Source organism: Littorina saxatilis, linkage group LG1 (genome assembly GCF_037325665.1).
Source record: "Littorina saxatilis isolate snail1 linkage group LG1, US_GU_Lsax_2.0, whole genome shotgun sequence".
NCBI lineage: Eukaryota > Metazoa > Mollusca > Gastropoda > Littorinimorpha > Littorinidae > Littorina > Littorina saxatilis.
The window spans coordinates 82,755,425-82,778,888 of NC_090245.1; the positions used below are offsets into that span (position 1 = coordinate 82,755,425).

A 23,464-nucleotide genomic window follows, 5' to 3' on the forward strand; every position below is an offset into this window, starting at 1 on the left:
GAGACACTCTTCAGAACTATCCGCGGCCCAAAAATGTCACGTCGCTTCGAACGCCGACTCTCAATCGTGAATTAGATGGCAAACTGTTAGACAAGTTTGCAAAGAAAAGAGACTCGAACCTGTCCTTTGTTCAGGAACAAGTAGGTTGTACGCTGAAAATTATCGCTCAGCTTATGTCCGACCTCAAAGAAAAACCAGCAAGTCGGAAGTTGAGTGAGCGTGACAGCTTTAGCAAACTGGCCGATGCGGCTCGACTTCTTATGGCTTCACACAAGGACCTGTCACAAGTGCGGCGCGAAGCACTCAGGCCGACACTTAGCCAAGACTGCAGGGCCTTATGCAATGCGCAGCTAAATTTCAAACTGACGTCTAACGAGTTTTTGTTTGGGGAGGATCTAGCGAAAAGGGTCGACGATGCAGTGAAGAACAGGAAATTATCATCCACACTGTCACAGCCCCTTTCAAAAAACGCCACCAGAGGTCGTCAGTTCTACCAAGGGCGACCTCGACAACAGTTTCAGCAGAGACAACAGTACCAGCAGAGAAGAGGTGTCTCCAACCGACAGACAGGACACAAATTCTCTCCCAAGTTCCACTCCCAACAGAGCGGGATTCCCTCCAAGAAAACAAAACGGGATTAGAATCTAATATTTGTGCGCCAGCGGTTTCTATTTTTAGGGAACAGGTCAGTTCAAAATTTGTGAATACTCCTGAGAACTTTCATAGTGGAAAAGTTGCTGATCATTTGAATAGTTGGAGACAGTTAACCTCTGATAGATGGATCCTTCAGCAAGTCGCAGGAATTGAAATTGAATTTATAATCACTGGTGAACACATTCCAGACAGGAAAGAAATTAGATTTTCTTCTTCCGAGGATGAGCTAGTGGCTAATGAGGTAGCGAAGTTAGTGGAGAAACAGATTGTTCAAGAGGTGGATCAACGGCCAGATCAACTTTTATCCAGTATTTTCTTGCGTCAGAAAAAAGATGGTAGTCAAAGGGTGATTTTAAACCTAAAAAATTTGAATCAGACAATTGAAAAGATTCACTTCAAGATGGATACATTAAAAAACGCAGTGTCATTAATGAAAAAAGATTGCTTTTTTGCCTCAGTTGATCTAAAAGATGCATATTTCTCCATACGCATCGCTCCCAAGTTCAGAAAATATTTCAGATTTCAGTTTCATGGCAAAACTTTTGAGTTCCTGGCTCTTCCACAGGGATATCGTGATTCTCCCCGCATTTTCACGAAACTACTAAAGCCTGTATTGGCCCACTTACGTTTATCTGGCCATACCCTTCTGATATACATTGATGATACCCTTTTGCAAGGAGACACTTTTGAAGAATGCCAGGCAGCAGTGTTAGATACATGTGCTTTGTTGGATCGTTTGGGCTTTACTGTGCATCCTGTGAAGTCAGTATTTACACCTACTCAATGCATTGAGTTTTTAGGGTTTCAGCTTGATTCTCAGAACATGTTAGTTTCTCTGACCCCCCGGACAGTTGATAAAATTCGTACTAAGTGCGCTGATTTGGCTGGAAGAAAGAAATGTACAATTAGGCAGTTGGCTGAAGTTATCGGATATTTAGTGGCTGCCCAACCGGGTGTTTGGGTTGCACCTCTCTTTTTTAAACGATTAGAGATCGCAAAAAATGAAGCCCTTGCTGTTAGGAAAGGTGACTTTGATGCAGAACTTGTGGTTTCAGAACAAGTTCGTTCAGACCTTCTCTGGTGGATTGATAATGTAAAGCAATATCCTTCCCCTGTTAGCAGAGGCATACCTACTGTAATAGTAAAATCAGATGCTTCGAAAATAGGGTGGGGGGCGGAGTGTCAGGGTAGCACCACAGGTGGAATGTGGACCAAGGAAGAAGCTTTTGAACATATTAACTGTTTGGAACTTAAAGCAGCTTATTTTGCCTTGAAATCCCTTTGCAGGGGATTATGTCACTCTTACATTCAGTTACTTACAGACAATAGCACCACTGTTGCTTGTATTAATAACATGGGCAGCACAAAAGTTTTGTGCAACGACATTGCCAGAGACATTTGGTTGTGGTGCTTATCACATAGTAATTGTGTAACAGCAACACACTTACCGGGTTGCCTAAATATAGAGGCAGATGCAGAATCCCGTGTAGATAGACACAACATTGAATGGCATTTGGACACACAAGTGTTTGCAGAAGTCATCAATCGGTTTGGTCTCTGTGATGTAGACTTATTTGCTTCTCGTGTTAACGCACAGTTAAGAAAGTATGTTTCATGGAAACCTGACCCAGATGCATTTGCCATTGATGCATTTTCCTTAGACTGGTCATTGTTCAAGGCGTTCTGTTTTCCGCCTTTCAGTCTCATTCCAAGAGTGCTCCAAAGGATAGAAGTCTTAGAGGCGGAGTGTGTGCTGGTGGTGCCATTATGGACAACGCAAGTGTGGTTCACGAAACTGTTGCGTCTACTAGTAGAACTGCCGGTCATGTTGCCCCGAAAAGAAAACTTACTCAGTCATCCACTGACAGGGGAGCACCATCCACTACTGAAGAAGATGAAACTAGTAGCATGTTCCTTGTCCGGACAGCCCTCCAGAAACAGGGAATTCAGGATGAAGCAACAGAAATTATCATGTCAGCCTGGAGAGAGGGTACAAAGCGTAACTACGAGTCATATTTCAAACGCTGGCTTCAGCATTGCCTTGAACGGGATAGAGATCCCTTTTGTGCCTCTCCACATGAGTTGATAAGGTTTTTAACGAAACTGTTCCAAAAAGGCAAAGGATACAGCAGTTTGAACATGGCACGAAGCGCTGTTTCCGCATTGTCCCTTCAGGATAATTGTTCAGTGGGTTGTCATCCACTGGTGAAGAAGTTTTTGAAAGGAGCTTTCAACAGACGGCCTGCTTTGCCCCGTACTTGTGTGACCTGGGACGCTAATCTAGTGCTAAATTTTTTAAAAGAATGGTCACCGGCAAAATTTTTATCGCTGGCGCAATTGACGCTTAAAACTGTGCTGTTGTGCTTGTTGGTCTCTAGTCAAAGGGGACAGGCGATTTGGTTGATGGACTTGCGTAACATGAGTTGGACAAAGGAAGATGTACGATGTAGGTTTGGGGATTTGCTCAAAACTTCTGGCCCAAACAAACATCAGAATGAAGTGGTATTTTGTGCTTTTCCGTCTGATTTGGCAATTTGTGTTGTACATTATTTGAAACAATATGTCAAAAGAACTCGTGCATTTAGAGGAACGGAAACGAGACTCTTTATCAGTTGGACAGCCCCTCACAAAGCGGTGTCGAGAGATACTATCCGTCGATGGACAAAGATTGGATTACAAAAAGCGGGTATTGACATGACAATATTTACGCCGCATTCAACTCGTTCCGCTGCATCTAGTAAAGCTGCAAGTAAAATTCCTCTGGCAACCATTCTGAAGACTGTTGGTTGGCGTCGGGCTAACACCTTCACAACTTTTTACAAGAAACCAGTGGACAGTGGGAGGAGTTTTGGACAGGCTGTTCTGTCATGAAGAATTGGGGTAGGTTTATATGTACAGTATTTCAATTCATCGACAGTGCTAGGGTGTAAATGTTGCAGACTTTAAAGTCTCACGTGACCCATTCCTCTCGGAATTGTGGGAGATAAAATTACATAATTATGACGAGCTTACCTGAGTAAGTGAAGTCTAATTGTGGTTTTATCGACCACAATGTAGAGAGGAAAGGGATTACGTGCCTCGCCCTAAGTTGTCTTCAGAGTTATACTGATAACCGTTTTCCCTCCCTATCCCTTTCCTCTCTCTTTCTCTTTTTTCTGCACCATTTACACGTCGTTAAACAGTGACGTATTCCCGCGTTCTATCTCACGTAATCCCTTTCCTCTCTACATTGTGGTCGATAAAACCACAATTAGACTTCACTTACTCAGGTAAGCTCGTCATAATTATGTAATTTGATAATCAATGCCCAAAGAAGAAAGTGTGTGTCACTTTCAGTTAAATATAGTTATATGGCACTACATGTACTTCATCGTTTATAATACTGTCATGCTCATAAGAAAAATGCCTAACTCAGCGTTGGGCATTTCTGTATAGAGACTACAGGAAAAACTACTGAAAGAGTACAAACTCTCTGCCCATCGGAAACCATTGCCACAGTTTACATGTAAGCAAAACTGCTGTTCCCATTTCTGAGTTAGGCACTTTTTAGCAGAGGCCATGGCTTTGATGCAGGAAGATTTGTTTGGAGATTTTGAAGGTGTATGCAAAAGCTTTTTGTTTTTTTAATGCAGTAATGTGCGGATTGAAAACGCTGCTGCCAGCTCTCGCTTAACCTGCTGTCAACCGCTCGAGATAGGCAGTTTGCAACTTATAACTAAAATGAGATTAGGCAGATTGTTCAGAAACCGAAAAAGTGTTCCTGTTTGTTTTTTCTCAAATCAGTAAAAAAATATTTAAAAAAAGGACAAAGGCAATTATCTTAAGAGGGTGACGATACTTTCAATGGGCAGCTCATGGGCAATTATCGAGCGTGACGATACTTTCAATAGACGGCTTTAGACCAGGCATAATGCAGGCTTTCACCGGCTTTCGTCCAAAAGGAGTTGATGAAAAAGTTGGACTTACTTTTGTTGATGTATGAAATCATTATGCTACATTTGGATCAGAGTTGAAAAGCATGCGCAGACAGCTAATTTCACATGTGATGAGTTCCTCACTATCAGTACATGTATCACTTATCAGGCTTTAAGTTGTGGACCTGATACATGTACAGTCTAACCTGCCCTGGATAACACATTTTGGTAATGACCTGTCTCTTCATTATGACCACCCCTTTAGTTTAAGGATGCCCCGACCCCACCGAGGTTATTTTCTATGTAAGTCACCTTTTCACAACGACCACCTGTCTGAAATGACCATTTTTGGTGTGAGCCTAATGGCTGGTCATTTGAGACAGGTTCAACTGTACAGTGGTAGTGGTTGCTGTAATTGTTTCAGGTGTGATGATTTTTGTAAATCACTGACAGTGAATCAGCGTCCTGTTTATGAGTGAATGATGTTTTGGTGATGAAAATAGTTTGAAAACTGTGTTGTGAAACTAAGAATGGTATGGCAGTACATGTACTAACAACAGCAGGTTGTTGATCTTTAGTAATCATTAACATAGAATTAGAAACAGAGAAGATTTAAGTGCTTCCAGGGGACCTAAATTGTAAATGTCGTTGTGGATCTCTATTTCACTCTCTCAAGATTTGTTGGAGTTATTTAATAGTTTTATGGAGTTTGTCAGAACAAAAATAATTTGCGAATTCGCAGGGGAATAATCAACATGAAAAATATCCTCAACAAAGTTTGAAAGCCTTTCATTACACACAATTCCTGGGCAGAGAATGTCAGGGTGACTGCTTGATGTTAGAAGTTTGTGCTTCATTTGTCGACTTTGCTCGCAGATGATGCACTGTTCTCGTAAATGACATACTGTGTTGTGTAATAAAAAATGATGGTGCTAGTCGAAGACTCGAACACAATCATCATTCAAGTTTTCATTAAGGTAGAAAATGTCATGTGCTTAACATCATTGTAAATTTTAAGAAAGGGACATTGCAACAGAATTAGATTGGTGGTGCTCATTACGAGCAAGTTTGCAGTTGTTTTGCATTCTTTAGCCCAGTTTCATTGTTGCTTGGAAATCTGTTTGCCGATAGCTGCTGCTGTGGTTATCACACTACAGTCACTGCTTTATAGAGTTGAAGAGTTGAAGCCCTCAAACAAAGGAATCAATATTTATGCTGCCACTCTATTTGTCAACAGATTTCTCTTGTTTGAACATTTTCTTTTGTAATAAATAAGAATAACATAAATCACGTTATTTTGTTTTATATCTGTGGTTATTGTGGAAAATGAATATAGGCAAAACATGTATGGAATTTGTTTCTCTTTGTAGTTGTACCCATGGATGAACATGTTCCTATGGCGATTTGATGATAGTAATGTAATATTGGTCGGTGGGAGACTAATGTAAGGGCAGTTTTTTCCACTCCAAGTGCACACACACACACACACACACACACACACACACACACACACACACACACACACACACACCTTCCTTCCTGCAGATGACACACACACATACATATATACTTTCCTGCAGATAGTGGACATATTAATGCATGCAACCATTGCTAAGGGCAATTTTTGAGTCACTTGAGAAAAAGTGACTCTATGTAATCGGTCAGTGTTAGTCTGTCCGGCCGTCCGGCCGGCCGGCCGTCCGTAGACACCACCTTAACGTTGGACTTTTCTCGGAAACTATCAAAGCGATCGGGCTCATATTTTGTTTAGTCGTGACCTCCAATGACCTCTACACTTTAACGATGGTTTCGTTGACCTTTGACCTTTTTCAAGGTCACAGGTCAGCGTCAAAGGAAAAATTAGACATTTTATATCTTTGACAAAGTATCTCGGAAACTATCAAAGCGATCGGGCTCATATTTTGTTTAGTCGTGACCTCCAATGACCTCTACACTTTAACGATGGTTTCGTTGACCTTTGACCTTTTTCAAGGTCACAGGTCAGCGTCAAAGGAAAAATTAGACATTTTATATCTTTGACAAAGTTCATCGGATGTGATTGAAACTTTGTAGGATTATTCTTTACATCAAAGTATTTACATCTGTAGCCTTTTACGAACGTTATCAGAAAAACAAGGGAGATAACTAGCCTTTTCTGTTCGGCAACACACAACTTAACGTTGGGCTTTTCTCGGAAACTATAAAAGTGACCGGGCTCAAATTTTATGTGAACGTGACTCATTGTGTTGTGAATAGCAATTTCTTCCTGTCCATCTGATGCCTCATATAATATTCAGAACTGCGAAAGTGACTCGATCGAGCGTTTGCTCTTCTTGTTTTGGAAGGGGCGGGGGTAAGTGTGTATGGTTAAGGCCAAGGGGGGAGGTCCAAAGACGATGTTAAAAGTCACTGTCCAAGTTGCTTTTCCATGCTCCCTATCTGTATTCTTCTTGTTTGTGTAGCTGTTTGTTTCTTTAATATGTTTTGTGTTTTTAAATTCATCTTCTGTCAATGTCATGAACAATTTAATAAACAATTCCAGATGCTTGCTTTCGAATGTTAGTCTTTGACAAGATAAGCATGAATGAAATCAAGAAATGTTTTCTGTAAATCTTTGGGATTGTGCAGGTTGCGAGTCTGTGAAAATGAGAAGCTGCATCAAAACGGATTTTATTCATTATGCTTTCTAATAGATACTGTTTATTTTCTGATTGTTCTGCATTTATTCGAAAATATGTTTGTAATTGTACACTGGAAAAAAAAGTACAGTGTGGAGATTTTCAGACAATTTGTGTTTTTGGATGGAGGACACTACATATTTAATCAGCATATTTATATATTAGAACTGATTGATTGGTCCCAATGGTTGTGTTGACTGATCAAATACTATGGTTGACACAGAAGAAAAAAACAGGGGGGGGGGGGGGGGGGGGGAGTAAGTGTTGTAATGTCACCGTTCAAGAAAGGACTGACAATATCAACTCTTTGTTTAGCAGTTTGCTTTTTACCCAATTAAGTTGAGTCAGAGCTTGCTTCATATTTTTTCCCCGGTTCTTTTTTTTCTTTTTTTATGATTGATCCCCTTCACCTTAAGAACATCGTCTGTGACAGATTCAGAGTGAAAAGACACTGTTTGTATTTGTCAATTGTTCTGATTCATTCCTTTTGGGCCAGGCCGTCGTTTTGATTTTGAGGCTACTTTACGAGGCAAACGGCAGGATATTTATCAGTAATGATCATTTATGCCCTTTTTACAAGTATTGAACCGTTTGTTTTGTACGTCATGGATGTTATTTGTGAAAAAAAGCTGTGAGTAAGGTTTGCACTGTAGAAGCTTCTGATATACAGAGGAGTGCTGTACGTGTTCCTGATGCAACCTTAATCTTTAGCTCTGCTTCTCATTGTAATTAAGAATTTACTTCAGTCAAATTAGTGTTAATACCAATTAAGAATAATTTCCCAATGGTATAACTAGTGAGATTATTGTCCTGATTTATGTTCCAAAAAGTAACCATACTGATTTTGAGAATGTTTAGGTTGTGTTTTGACATAACTGTTTCAACTGCCATTCTTATTTTTTTCCCTCTGAACCTTTTTTAAAGTTGGATTCTGTTGTCCATTAGGATACAAAATTACAATGTACAGTACCATGCGGAGTCGACACTGTCAGGAGGAAACACATTTTAGGGTTGACCTTGTCACTACAGGTACAGACTGTATCCTGGACATATATGTGACAGTGTCTAATCCCACTCCCCAAGCAACATTACATTCAATTTATGACTGTTGCCTCAGTTTGGGATGGTAAGAGAAACAGACTTACCAGGAGACTGTGCTAATGTATGTTTTACATGTGAGCCAAGAACAGAATCTTGCTTTTGTGTACTTTAAGGAGTGTATACTAGATCGACAGTGTGATTTTATTGTTGCATGTCCTGTGTAAGTGTGTTTAGACTGCTATAATTAAAAAAAAATGTAGGAAAACGAGAGAGGGAGAGAGAGAGAAAAAAGGTTTTGCTTTTATTATGATGAAGATAATTTGTGCTGAATTTAGGATCTAGAACCTCCTTTCTGTAGTGCAATTGACCCCCTCACAAAATTAAGCTTTTTAAAACCTCCGAGTCCAATAATCTAAGAAAATTAGGTCTTAAAAATGAGGGCGTCCTAAGAAAGTAAGATGGAAGTAGATTGACAATTTATAGAGCATTTGAACTGAAAATCTGAAGAAGAAAATTAAAAAATGTCTAATTAAGGGGGGCCGGGGGCTTAAATTGGGCATGGTGGAGGGGGGGGGGGGGGGGGGGGGGGGGGGTGGGTGTTAGGGGGTGGGATTGGATGTCTACTGTATTATTGTATATGATGCATTAAACAATAATACATGTGTTGTGAATGTGACTGTCTGTGAACCCTTCACACTAACTATTATGATGCCAGGTGGGTGATATCACTGTATGCATCACATGTACTCTTTGGCAGCATCATGCCTGTGTCAATTGGAGCTTTGACAACAGGTATCATTTGGCGTTGCTTGATACCTATCTGATGCATAAATGGCTTCATTTACTTTACATATATTTATTGCATGGGATTTTCAATTTCATGAATTACTGACTCTCTTTCTTCAAGTGTTGAAGAAAACAACAAGCTCTTTGTTCTGCGGAATGCCTTACTGTTTGAATTATCTGCTACAGTTGAACCTGCCCTGATGACCACCTTTCCATTATAACCTCCTGCCCATTACGACCCCCCCCCCCCCCCTTTAATTCACCTGACCTGATAGCAGCTACCTGCATTAATATTCTATATAACAACCACTTTTGGTCGGTCCCTTGGTTGCAAGGGACTGCTCGTTAGGGACAGATTTGAAAGTACATGTACTTAGTACTTCAGAGCAGTGTAACACAGCAGGAGTTTTTGAGAACTGTCTGAGATTTTGCCCTCAACACCACCACCATACCCCCCCCCCCTCTCAACCATACCTTCTCCTATCACCACCATCTCCCATCACCACCTCTCCTCCCTCCTTGATTACTGAGATAATGACATAAGCTGCAATAGCCTAATGTTTCGTTGTAATAGCTTGTGTGTATTTTCCAGTAATCTTTTGCATGAATGAGCTCTGATTTTGACTAGCTAAGAAATAGTACAATGTAATTTTTTTTTTAAATCACACACAGAAAAAGTTCGTAGGTGAATATATGAATTGTGCATGTTGTCTGGGCTCTGATTCTGACCAGCTAAGAAATAGTAATGTTACTTTTTATTTTTTAAGTCAAACACAAAAAAAGCTCCTGGACGAAGAAATGTACATGTTGTCTGTGTGTGTGCTAATGAGCTCTGACCAATAAATTTATCAGTAGCCTACATGTATAAAAAAAAAAAATTAAGCTAACAAACAACAACAAAACTAATATAAAAAAAACTTGTGAGTGAAGATTTGAAATGTTCATGTTGTCTGTGTGTGTGTGTTTCAGGACCCATTCGGACTCGGCACTCCATACCAGCGCTATGGGTCAGATGGGTCAAATGGGTCAGATGCAAGGCAACGGCAGTAGTGCCAGCATTAGCCCCAGTGATCCTTATGGACCCCAGTCCACCACACCGCCCACCCACAAACGAAGTAAGACTAAAAACACTGAGGAAGAGAGTGTTTTGCCAGCTGACTGGAATTTATTTGATTATGGATAAAGACTTAAGCCTGTGACCTCTCTTCGAACCTGCCCTTAGGCACGATAAGGTGAGAGGGCATGATAAGGGGAGAGTAGCAAGACAATAGGACAGCCATGGCAACTTCTTCTTCTGCGTTCGACGGTTGTGTCTAGGGTCGTAGTTCCGCTGCTGTCGTGAACTGGAACGTCGCTTTCAGGTCTTCTGACGTTCCCCAGAGCTTGGTCTCCAGTGTAGCTCCTTCTGGCCAGATCTGGTTCCGCAGCAGAGTGAAGTTTGTGCATGTATTCAATACATGTTCTACTGTCTGGTCGGCCGCCCCACAATCGCACAATGCCGACTCTGCTACGCCGATCCTTTTCAGGTGCGCTTTAAAGCCGCAGTGCCCTGTACGCAGCCGGAAGATGGCAGTCTGCTCTGCACGGCTGAGGCGGTGGATGGGGTCTTGGTCTGGCTTGTAGCCTCCGTTTAGCCATGGCATCCTGTGACTTTGAGGAATAAACCATAATGATACAAAATCGAATACCAACTCATGGACAGTACCATGTAACAGTGATTGACAGTAAGAGAGTGTGTCATCATTTTCTTGTGAATTGCTCTTGAGAAAGAGAGACCGTGAAACTATTATTTATTTATTTAATTGCACCAGTCATCTGCACTTTGATACATGTATACACACAAAGATGCACAAATACACACACAGATGCATGATGGAGGTGTTCACCCTTGCACACATACATTGGACAGTGAAGTTTTGGAACACGCATCACAAGTGGATGTCTGTAGATGTTCAAATTTAGGGTAAAAGTGTCTGATTGATTGGAGGTAAGAGGTACGTTGCTCACCTATCACTTTTGTGTACAGTGGAACCCCCCTTTTAAGACCTCCACAAATCTGAGGAAATCGGGTCTTAAAAGGGGGGAGTCTTAAAACAGGGCTACATTTACATACATGTAGGTTATGAACAGAAAATCTGGGCGGGGATGTAGCTCAGTCGGTAGCGCGCTGGATTTGTATCCAGTTGGCCGCTGTCAGCGTGAGTTCGTCCCCACGTTCGGCGAGAGATTTATTTCTCAGAGTCAACTTTGTGTGCAGACTCTCCTCGGTGTCCGAACACCCTCGTGTGTACACGCAAGCACAAGACCAAGTGCGCACGAAAAACATCCTGTAATCCATGTCAGAGTTCGGTGGGTTATAGAAACACGAAAATACCCAGCATACTTCCTCCGAAAACGGCGTATGGCTGCCTAAATGGCGGGGTAAAAAACGGTCATACACGTAAAATTCCACTCGTGCAAAAAACACGAGTGTACATGGGAGTTTCAGCCCACGAACGCAGAAGAAGAAGAAGAACAGAAAATCTGAAAAAACATGGTCTTAAAAGGGGGGAGTCTTAAAACGGGGGTACATTTACATACATGTAGGTTATGAACAGAAAATCTGAAAAAAACAGGGTCTTAAAAGGGGGGGTCTTAAAACGGGGGTACATTTACATACATGTAGGTTATGAACAGAAAATCTGAAAAAAAACCAGGGTCTTAAAAGGGGGGAGTCTTAAAACGGGGGTACATTTACATACATGTAGGTTATGAACAGAAAATCTGAAAAAAACAGGGTCTTAAAAGGGGGGAGTCTTAAATTGGAGGGTCTAAGAAGGGGGGTTCCACTGTATCATTTTTACAGGGAGTGTGTGCATAAGCTTCATGTATTTCAGATATCATATATAACGAGGCCATTTGTGTGTCTCAGTTATGGAGATGGTGGGAGAGGACTCTCCAGAAAGCCTACAGCTGAAGGGTTACTGGGGCGACCCCAAGAAAATGGGGGCTGGGAGACCAAAGTCATGTGAAGTGCCAAACATCAAGTGAGTATTCCCTATGGATCTCTAATTCTCTGCCTGTTTTTGTCTGTGTCTGTGGTCTGTCTTGGGGTAATTTCTTTACCTGATGGCTGATGCAAACCGTCTGATGACAACTTAGGGTTTAGAAGTTCATTTATTCCCTCACCCAGTTCCCTATTCTTTGTCAGAGTTCGCCTGCAAGTTTTTGCGCTCATGAGATTTTGTTTCTGTTAGAGCAATGATTGGCTGAAACATTAATATTTTTGTTTAAAAGCTGAACTTTAAATTCTTGTGCTGTGCCATCTGTATTTGTGTCTACTCCAGCCCCTCCCCCCCCCCCCCACACACACACACACACCTCAGTGTTAGAGTAACAGTTGTGTTTCGACTGAATTGACAATCCATCTCTGCCTGTTACAAATGCACCAATCTAGATGGAAAAGAAGCTTGTGTTATACTAGAGTGTTTCAACATCTGTGTGTATTACAGCATTCCTCTGTGTTACAGCATCTCCCTGTATGGTGTGCTTGTACCATCTGTCTGTTATGTCATCCTTGTCTTCACATGACTGCATCTGAGTGTTTTCTACTCCTGTTTGTGTGTGTGTGTGTGTAAGTGTGAGAGAGAGACAGACATACATACGCACGCACGCACATGCACACACACACACCCCCACACCCCATGACTGAGCATGACATTTCTCCATTTCTCAGTGTAGTTTACAGCATCTCTCAGTGCGTTTTTCAGCATTTATGTCAGTATGTCTTACAACATGTCTCTGTGTGCCCTACAGCATCTTTCAGTGCGTCTTACGACATCTTTCAGCATTTATCTCTGTATGTCTTACAACATCTCTCAGTGAGCCCTACAGCATTTCTCAGTGTGTCTGACAGCATCTGTGTGTGTTTCAGCATCTACCCGTCACAAGAGCAGGACCCCATGGGCCCCCACATTCCCATCTCCAACAACACCGGCTCCCTGCCCGACCTGACCGTCATCCACTTCCCCTCCCCCCTCACCACCCCCCTGGACGCTGAGGACGGCAGTGGGGGAGGGGGGTACGGGGGCAGCAGCTCCCCCTCCAGTCTCAGCCCCACCTCCCCCCACCACATGGCAATGCCCCCGCCCAACAGTCAGCAGTCACCGGCCCAGCGACGGCGGCATGCGCAGGCGGTCCCTTCTCCGTTGGTGCTCAACAACACCAATCAGATGCGAGTTCCGCTCTCTCCTCCGGTGAGTGGTTTGAGGACAATTTTTGACAAGTCTTGTAAAGCAAAATTATTACATTTGGTTGTTCTGTGGAACTCACAGAATAAAACTGAATGTACAGCATGTTGGTTTCACCAAGATTAGTAAAACCATAGGTTGATCGCAGGCCAAGAAAGCGCTAAGACGGGTCACGCTAGTCTTGGCGAAGCATCGCTGCATGCAAACGTAGTACCCAATTAACCTAAAAAAAAAATTTAAAAAATTGTGAGCACTTATTTAGAGTAAACATAATAGATCCATATATTTTTGGATTCAAATATTAATGAGAAATGTGATGCAATCATTTTTAATTCAATTTGGTTGAAAAATGAGGGGGTCCCTCAGTGTATGTGCTAAATATTTGTCAAGTTTCTTCCCTTTCTGTTTTATTCTTTTAAAGTCTCTTTCCTGAGCAAGTCTCTATCAGTGTATGTGATAAATATTTGTCAAGTTTCTTCCTTTTCTGTTTTATTCTTAACATTCTACAGGTGTCTGTTTTGGATATTTCTTTGTCTAACTGGAAACAGATATGAACAAAACCCCACCTGTGTTTGTGTAGGTCATGTTGTTTCTTAGAAATGCCTGTCACAGTGTCAGGCTATTTTTGCTTCGTATGTCTTTTTTTTAGAGACTCCCTTTGATTGAACGCATGCGCGTGTGCGTGTGATGAAGTACATGTAGTCCTAAAACTTTTGAAGTTAGTATAGCGGCAGTGTGTGGGCAGTATCCCAATTTAGCCCCGTGCGAGCTTCACTGTAACACTGATTAAATCCCAAATGTTCGCTCTGCTTTCAGTATGTGACCTCACTTCCACGGGGCTAATTTGGGAGTATGCCAGTGATTGTTCATGATGCAGTCATTCGATGGTTTTGTTTAGTGATAGTCATGCAAGAGCTATGAGATGGAAAGTCCCTTGTTTTGTGACTTGTACGAACGTTCAATGTTAGCAGTGAGTGTTACCCTAGTCTGCGTTCTAGTAGTTGTTCAAGTTTAGCCAGAATTGTGAATTTCTGCTTTTGTCTGTGCAATTATTAAATGATTAAAGGTCGATGAAGCAAGTTCTTAAAAAAAACGGAAAACATTGTTTTGCTGTGAAAATTGAAATACTAAATGTTTAACCCCTGAAAAACAACTAGTGATTAATGTTATTGTTGATCCTGACAAGAGGAGGATCAAGAGGAATAAGAAAGACAACTAAAAGAAGAAGCAAAGAAAAAGTAAAAAAGAGAAAGTGAGAATAGACCAGAGCAATCTAACAACGCAGGGAGCTACAAGAAAAAAGAAGAAAAATTGTTTCACATTTTGGACTTTCTGACAGAAGTAAATTACTATAAATTTATACCGGCAAATTCAGATATCTGTCTGACCTAGTGTGTCTGAAACTTTGTTTGAATGTAACTGTGGCTTTCTTGTTTAATATTTTTGTTTGTTGCCTCTTTGTTTTTTCCCTGTGTCAGATTTGTATTAAAATGTGTTTTTATTTTTGAGTAATTGCAAAACTGAAATGTAAACCTGAAAGCACTTTGACGGACCAGGATGCAGAATACTCATGTCATGATTCTGCCAATTAGTTGGGTGTTAACGATATTGATGGCATAAGTGATATCAATCTGGATATTGTCGATTTGGCGTGACTTTTGGCTGTCATAATTTTAGATGTGGGTTGTGTGTTGGGTAAAATATATATTGCAAGATATAGTGTACTTTTGTCATTTGTGTAAAATGTATCTGGCAAGACATTGTACTTTTGTCATTTACTCTGGTATTTCAGTGTAGTTTAATTTGTATGTATTAATACAATCACAGGTATGTTGATTGCATCCATTCAACTCTCTCTTGGTTGAAAAGAGAAAACTGTAGGCGTTAAAGATATGCATCCTGATCCGTCAGAGTAACTGTTGACAGGAGTTCTGTGGTTTTGTTTAATTTCTTTCAGCTTCTAGTGCAGTTACTTACTAGTGTGATGACTTGTGTTTTTTTGTTTGTACATTTTTTTGTTTTCCTTATTTTGTGCGTGTTGTGAGTGGCCCGCCATTTTTGGTTTGTGCAACTAGGTGGACCCCAGTAGCTTGCCTCTGGACCCCCGCATCGCCCAACAGTACATGTTGCACATGCACCAACAGCGACAGCGGTCCCCCCACCACCACCATCACCACCACCACCCGTCCCACCACCACCCCCGCCAACCGCAGCAGCACCCTGGTGCCAAGACTGGCATGGGAAAGGCCAGCGCCACGATAGGGCTGGGCCAGGGTGGCGGTATAGGGGTGGGGGTGGGGTCAGGGGGTGGCCAAGCAGCAACAGGGGCAGGGCAGGTGCAGGTGGGTTCTCCTCCCACTGGCCTCTCCCCCCAAGGACTCCCACAGGTGCAAATTACAGCCTGTGATCCCTCCGAGCAGCAGGTGGGTGTCCGCCCGTGAAGCGTTAACATTACGTTAGGTTTCTCAATCTCATTCGTCACTTCTCTTTTGTCTGTCTTGGATTTTCATCAGCACCTGCGATGATTATTTTGATGATATAGACACCACTCCCCAACACAATCCCTCTTCCAACCTCTTTTTCTGAACTAACTTATTCAGCAATTTTTTTAAGCCAGAAGCACTTCTGATGACCTCGCTAAATCTTGAGTTTGATTTTCCGCCTCCAGGATTGAATTGAAAGTTTGAATGTATTTTGAGAGCAGATGAGGAGGGGAATGGGGTCACAGATTTCTGAAGTTCAACAAAGAATAAAGTAATTGATTGCTTGAGTTCTGAGGTTAAGTTCTTGTGAGCATTCATTTAAGGTCTTTAGGCAGTCGATCACAGCCAATGTTACCTGTGAGTTTTACGTGCATATTTGAAGTCCTTCAGAGGTTCCGTTATTTTTAGTAAAGGTGTTTAGTTTAAAACTTTGTGCTTCCTGTGCCAGAAGCAATGTCCCTCATTTTAAGAAACAAGCATTCTTCCTATTGTTTGCACTTGTGTTGTGCTAGACTGGAATATTGATGCTGTTCTGTTGACTGTGGTTATTTTGTAGTCCGTATTCTGTAGTTCCGATGTCTTGTTGATGGCTGCAATGTTTGATGTGCGCCCATGCATGTTCCCCTTGACTCTGTTGCTTGCTTGTCACAAAAATAACAAGCAGGTCAGCTTTTTCTGTTGGAAGTTTGTGAAATGCTGCATAAGTTCATATGTTGTTGATGTTACAGGGGAGGGGAGGGTGTCTAAAAACCTTTCCCAACCTTTTGAATTCTAGAAATAATATCAGAGAATTTATAGATCTACAAAGAATGAATTATATCTGTGAAGGTTTATGCTCCCGGTCATCGCTTTTTGGTGTGTTCATTAAACCTGTTTTGCTTGATCTTAAGTTTCATTGCATACAAAGTTTGTGAAGCGATGGAATTGCTGTTACAGGTAAAAAGGTAAATCTATGGTAATATAGAAGTTGTCTCAGAGCCCCCTCTTGAATATCTGCGTAGTCCTAATTTTATTTTCACACGAAAGCTTCTTTACACTAGTCAAGTTACTGTTAGGATAAATACCTCTTATTTACGGATGAAACAGATTCTGTCAGTCTTGACGACTGAATTAACCCAGCTGTTCGCAGATTATTACAGTGATTACTTCAGTGTCCAGAAATAGCAATTTCATGGACTAAATTTGAGCAGATAATTTTGTTGTTGTTGAGAAATGACAAAACAGTGTGACTGTCTTTATGACTGACAGTGAATGTAAGTGGTTGTGTGGATGTTGGTGTGCCTGTCTTTATGACTGACAGTGAATGGAAGTGGTTGTGTGGATGTTGGCGTGCCTGTCTTTATGACTGACAGTGAATGGAAGTGGTTGTGTGGATGTTGGTGTGCCTGTCTTTATGATTGACAGTGAATGGAAGTGGTTGTGTGGATGTTGGTGTGCCTGTCTTTATGACTGACAGTGAATGTAAGTGGTTGTGTGGATGTTGGTGTGCCTGTCTTTATGACTGACAGTGAATGTAAGTGGTTGTGTGGATGTTGGTGTGCCTGTGTGTGCATGCATGTGTATAGACATAATTTCTATTGTGAATTATTCACTAAACAAATTCGCTTTTCTCCTCCACAGCCTTCCATGACACAGTACCGCAACAGCGTATCGGAGGCGGGCTGCCAGTCGCCCACCTCCCCCCACTCGGCTCCCTCCTACTCCCCGGCCCAGTCGCCGGGCTTACCCCCTGCCAACAATCTCAGCACCTCCCCGTTCGCTGAGGCCTACTACCTGCAGCAGCAGCAGCAACAGCAGCAGCAGCAGCAGACCAGCGCTCTGCAGCATCAGTTTGAACAGTTCAACATGGTGAGATGGGTCCCAGTATTGTTGCCTTTTTTGTGCTGTCATTAATTTTATTCATGCAGTACGGTGGACATTAATTTTGGTGAAAGTTTACTTTGTTCTTTGACTGTGTAACATTAATATTTGTGTGGTGATTGCTGACGGATGACCCTCGGACCTTTTTTTATGGGAAATTTCTGTTCTTGTGAATATTTGTTCCTAGTGAGGTAAAAAGTGAAATTACAGTTAGGTGACATTTCACTCATTTTTTCATTTCAATAGTTTTGCTGTGCTGTCACGCAGGACAACGTTCCGACATCGACAATGGAGTCCCAGATGGTGCAGAATAACGGGATGATGAGTCCCAGCCACCTGATGGGCTCCAACCCTGCCCTCAACTTCTCCCAGGTGGTCATGCAGGGGCTGGGCAGCAGCATCGACTTTCAGCACCAATCCCCTCACCATCAGCAACAGCAGCAGCAGCAGCACCAGCAGCAACAACATCAACAGCAACAACAGCAACAACAATCTGCTCAACAACAACATCAACAGCAACAACAGCAGCAACAACAGCAACAAAACCAACAACACCAGCAGTTACAGCAGCAGCAGCAGCCCCCGCCCAACTTTTTCCACGCAACAGACCTGCAGCTGGCCCAGATGGGCATGTACATGAACTCGATGGGTTTCTCCGGCCAGTCCCAGTCGAACAACTCTGGCAACAACAAGATTCCCGATATCGTACTTACAGGTGGGTAGCTCCAGGAACCATATAAGATGTCTGGTGGGTTGTTGACAGACCAGCTGTTTGGTTGGTCTGAGGGGAGCATATATATCGTCTTCTGATTAATCTTTATCGACCCAGGCTCGAGGCCTTCAGTGTGTTGTGATGATGATGTTAAACATGTTACAAGTGTGTTAGGCTGGTGCTTAGTTTTGTTTGTTTATTTAAAGCCACTTTGTTCCAATGCTTGTGGTTATTTTTTTGTAGTTTTGGTTTCTCTTTAAACTTTCAGTTCGTTTGTCTTGGGAATTCTGCACATAAGTTGACCTGGGAGATCAGAAAAATCTCAACCCTTAAACCACCAGGTGAGGCCAGGATTCAAACGATCAACCTTACACTTGGGAGACCATGATGCCATTGACCCGTTTAATTAGGCTCTTTAAAGGTGTCCTTAGTAAAAAGTTGGTCTGTAAGTATCGACTCCAATAACTGACCCTGTGTTTTTGTGCAGGTGCAGATGATCCCCTGGGTCGCATGCAGGTGGACTTTGCCAAGGAGTTGGGCAACGCCATCACAGGGATGCCTGATGGCTTTGACACAGACTTTCTGTCCAATGACGAGGCCTTCAAGGCGGACTTGTGCCCGCTGGACTTTGACGGACTGCAGATGTTGACAGATCCTAACATGGTGACGGACCCTGCCACTGAGGACACGTTCAAACTCGATCGGTTATAAGCTGGTGAAGAAGAGCTTGGCTTGTGAACATGGCAGGTATGAGTGACTGGTACGTGATTCTGTGACTGTGGCAGAAGTGTCAGTCTAGGAGTGTTCAAGGACGGTTGAAGCAGGATCACTGAAGTTCCAACAGAACGTTTCACCATGTGACAGCTCCATTCTTAACAAAACTTCCACTGACTGAGTCTATCGGACCTAGCTTCTGGCAACTTTGAATGTTAAAACTTTCTTTATTCGGTCGCATCCACCCTGCACGGCGTTATCGTTGCTATTATTCGTGTGTACTAAGGATGTGAGCTAAAACATAACAAAATAGTGAACAAGAGAAGAGAAATGTTAGAGCACTGACTCTTAATTTGCAGTAGCTGGGCCACTGTGTGAATGACAGGTACAGCCCTTGAGGTGTTGACAAAGACATCTCGCATCAGAGAGGTGTTTTCTTCAAAGGGCACGTGACATCGGGCACCAGTCCAACCACAGTTCTCACAGAAATCAACATGATTATTTGATCACAGGTCCGTGTAGCTAAAGAGACATTCTTGGGGTGAACTTGTGTAAATTCACAGGTGGTTGGATGTGTCCCGAATGCAGAGACTAGGAACAATATTTCTGTGGCTTTTTCTCTTCGGAGTATGGAACTGTGCGCTTTGTTTAAGGGAGAGACAGACAGATGAGTTGGCATGACATTATCATAGCAGAGAGCATTATTAATATTTTAGTCTCTTTTTTTGTCTCTTGCCTTTGTTGTGGTATAAATTTAAGACATACCTTTTATAATAGCTGTAATGAGAGCATCAGTACTTCCTGTAAAGAAGTATATTATATCTAGGTTGATAGGATTTAGAATTAATACTGTGTGTGTAGGTAGTTTAGCACATGTCACCATAAAGAGAAAGGGTTTAAAGAAATAAAGAGTTTTGTTATGACCATCTGTCTGATGAAACTCAATGTTGTGAATAAAAAAAGTACATCTTTGCTATTGTCCGACCTACCATCTAGAAATTGTAGAATAGAAAGAAGATGGATTTATGGTAATGCCTGTGATACTTTTAGTTTTATCTTGGGGAAAATGGTGGATTTCTGCCTACTCTTGTCACTGCCTTGGTGTGTTTTTACATTTAGTCAAGTTTTGACTAAATGTTTTAACATAGAGGGGGGAATCGAGACGAGGGTCGTGGTGTATGTGTGTGTGTGTGTGTGTGTCTGTCTGTCTGTCTGTCTGTGTGTGTGTGTAGAGCGATTCAGACTAAACTACTGGACCGATCTTTATGAAATTTGACATGAGAGTTCCTGGGTATGATATCCTCAGACGTTTTTTTCATTTTTTTGATAAATGTCTTTGATGACGTCATATCCGGCTTTTCGTGAAAGTTGAGGCGGCACTGTCACACCCTCATTTTTCAACCAAATTGGTTGAAAGTTTGGTCAAGTAATCTCCGACGAAGCCCGGACTTCGGTATTGCATTTCAGCTTGGTGGCTTAAAGCCATATGTACTCGATGACTATACACGCTAATTGCTTTACCAACAGCTGGAGACAGACTAAATTAAGTTCCCTGCAAAATATTGTGGTCTAGGACCCCTTAAATGTTGAGATATTTGAATTTTCATTTTGATCTGGATCGTCCTATTTATAGATTTGGCAACACATGTAACGTTGATGCAAGGGAGAGAACACCGCGGCTTTGTTGACATCCTCACTTTTTCAGAGGCTAGAACAAGCTGTAATGCATGTATTATGGTCCGCGCATGGTGACGTATCGTCATTATATGGTCTTATGGTGCGTTTGACATCGATTGTGGGCAAACTACACTTTGTAAACACGGGAGTGCGTTAGTATGCCTTTAAATATTAATTAATGACTTTAGTCATTAAAAATCTGAAAATTGTAAAAAAATTATTTTTTTTATAAAACGATCCAAATTTACGTTCATCTTATTCTCCATCATTTTCTGATTCCAAAAACATATAAATATGTTATATTTGGATTAAAAACAAGCTTTAAAAATATAAAAATTATGATCAAAATTAAATTTTCGAAATCAATTTAAAAACACTTTCATCTTATTCCTTGTCGGTTCCTGATTCCAAAAACATATAGATATGATATGTTTGGATTGAAAACACGCTCAGAAAATTAAAACGAAGAGAGGTAGAGAAAAGCGTGCTATCCTTCTCAGCGCAACTACTACCCCGCTCTTCTTGTCAATTTCACTGCCTTTGCCATGAGCGGTGGACTGACGATGCTACGAGTATACGGCCTTGCTGCGTTGCATTGCGTTCAGTTTCATTCTGTGAGTTCGACAGCTACTTGACTAAATGTTGTATTTTCGCCTTACGCGACTTGTTCATGCTTGAATTAAGAAATACCAAGATGAAGTGTCAAATTCTCTTGCATGCAAGAGTATAGTATGAATGTTCATGAAGCACATGAGAGAATTATTGTCTATCCAAAAAACAAACAAAGGGCTAATGTCGTGGAACGAATCAGGAGATAATAATTTTGAAGTGACTGAAATACATAGGCTCAAGTTATTCCAGAGCAAAAAGGTTCATATGTTCACTGCTTTATATGACCAAAATAAAGGACAGTTTTCCTTCATCAGTTTGAGCTAGAATGCATATTTCAGAAGCTTACTGTAAATGAATTTTGTAGCTTCTCTAATTCTGAGCCAAGTAGTTTGGGTATGGTTAAAGCCCGTTTGAAAATAAGGCCATTTCTTTCTATGGTTCTTTGTCGCTTCTTGGGTAGATTGATGTTTATCTGTTCCTGGCTTTGCAGTTGTTTTACTTTAAGATAGACCCTGTTGTTTGCTGTTACTTTACAAAAACGAAGATATCAGGATTTGCTTGCTTAGGTTAACAAAGACTTTTAATTTTTCTCAGCCACATGTTTGTCGCTGTTATTAATAGGTGATGTTTTTCAAATTACAACATGAATGATGAACATGATTGTGACATGTATAAGTATAACAAACTACTGAACAAAGAAAGTCTGCAAATGTTAGCTTTCAGCTTGAGCCTGCAAATTGTTGGATCAACTTAATGATGTCTGTTTTCCTTTTCTCCCTTCATCGACACTTAAGTCTCCTATTGCTGTTGTATGTCTTTTGCCGTTATTTCTTTTTATTTCTTCTTTGATCCAGTTTTTCCCCCCAAGGGATGCCCTGTTTTAAACTTCTTTTTTTTGTTTTGAGACTGGATAGAGTTCTTGCGATCATGAATAGTAGTTGACAGAGGGATCGACTCCGTGTGAGTGGTTTTCTGTTTTATGGAAGATTTTGTTCTTGTTGTTGATTGCTTTTCTGGAAGTGATAAGCATGGCTGGATTGCTGGCCTGTCCTTTGACATGAAGCTAACGAAATTAACGAATGTGTTCAAATGATGGATTCTGGGTGTTCACCCACTGCCAACACTAAGTGTATATATACTTGTTTTGCCTCGTTTTGACCTGTGTTTTACGTAATCCTTCACCCTGTATTACAGTTCAAGTTCGACTGTGCAGCAAGAAAAGAAAATAACAAACTTGTGTACGGATCATGATATTCTTCAAAGGTTCAGCTCAAACGGCATATTTTTCTTTGCTCCTAACAGATTTTTTTTTCTGTGCATTTTTGTTTTGTTCCGTTTTCTTTTTCTGTACCTTCTGGGGTTTCATCGTTTCTTTCATGTGTGTTTCTGGATTTTGTTTAATTTTTATTATTTGATCATGTGTGTTGTTCATAGTCACTGTTTTGAATGACGTGTGATAGATTTTTAACTCTTTTATTTTTTTCTATTTTTGGAAACATGTTTTGGGTATTGTTTAGTAGTGCATCCTCGGTTTATGTCTCTGTAGTGTACAATTTCAGTACAACTAGCTACATTCTCTGTTAAGACAAATCAAGATTTTTCTTTTGTTTTTAACTTTACGGATACATCAGCAGACATTTTAAGTTAAGTGCTGGTATTTGTTACTTGACCTTTGTAGGCATCAGTTTGCAGATGTTCTGCTTTACTTAGCAGACAGCTTTCAAATAAGTTTCAGGCATGGGAAATTGTCCGCCAAAAGGCAAATTTCCGCCGAATTTTTTTTTCATTCCGCCGAAAAAGCAAAAGTGTCCGCCGAAAAAGTAAATGGGGGAGGAATGGCAAACTTGGAGCTCACATGACACCAAATTGCACAATTTGGGTTCTTTGGAGACACAACCGGCCCCCCCTACTAAGGCTAGGCGCTTTGCGCCGTCGACTTTGATATTACTTACAAATTTTCAACCTTTTTTACTTTTTTCAATTCCCATGCCTGAAGTCTATATAGAGTGTTCCACTTCCCAAACTTCCTTTGAATCACCATTTATTAGGAGAAGAATATTTTATTCTCACACTGTTTCACCCTCGTGTTTGATTACATACCCAC

The 23,464-nt window shown here is 41.3% G+C and overlaps 1 protein-coding gene across 2 annotated transcripts in view; it reads left to right on the top strand.

Annotated features, from left to right (window-relative positions):
- LOC138981682 (CREB-regulated transcription coactivator 1-like) overlaps positions 1-20,945 on the top strand; it is a 35,811-nt gene extending 14,866 nt beyond the window's left edge. Inside the window, exons 5-11 of one of the 2 annotated variants that reach the window (XM_070354687.1) lie at positions 10,043-10,188; positions 11,985-12,099; positions 12,987-13,308; positions 15,378-15,725; positions 17,406-17,633; positions 17,892-18,360; positions 18,845-20,945. In XM_070354687.1, coding sequence (XP_070210788.1) covers positions 10,043-10,188; positions 11,985-12,099; positions 12,987-13,308; positions 15,378-15,725; positions 17,406-17,633; positions 17,892-18,360; positions 18,845-19,068 — 1,852 coding nt within the window. In that variant the 3' untranslated portion in view covers positions 19,069-20,945. The remainder of the gene's footprint in view (positions 1-10,042; positions 10,189-11,984; positions 12,100-12,986; positions 13,309-15,377; positions 15,726-17,405; positions 17,634-17,891; positions 18,361-18,844) is intronic. The other variant, XM_070354698.1, reaches the window with a different exon arrangement.
- Positions 20,946-23,464: the final 2,519 nt, after the last annotated feature.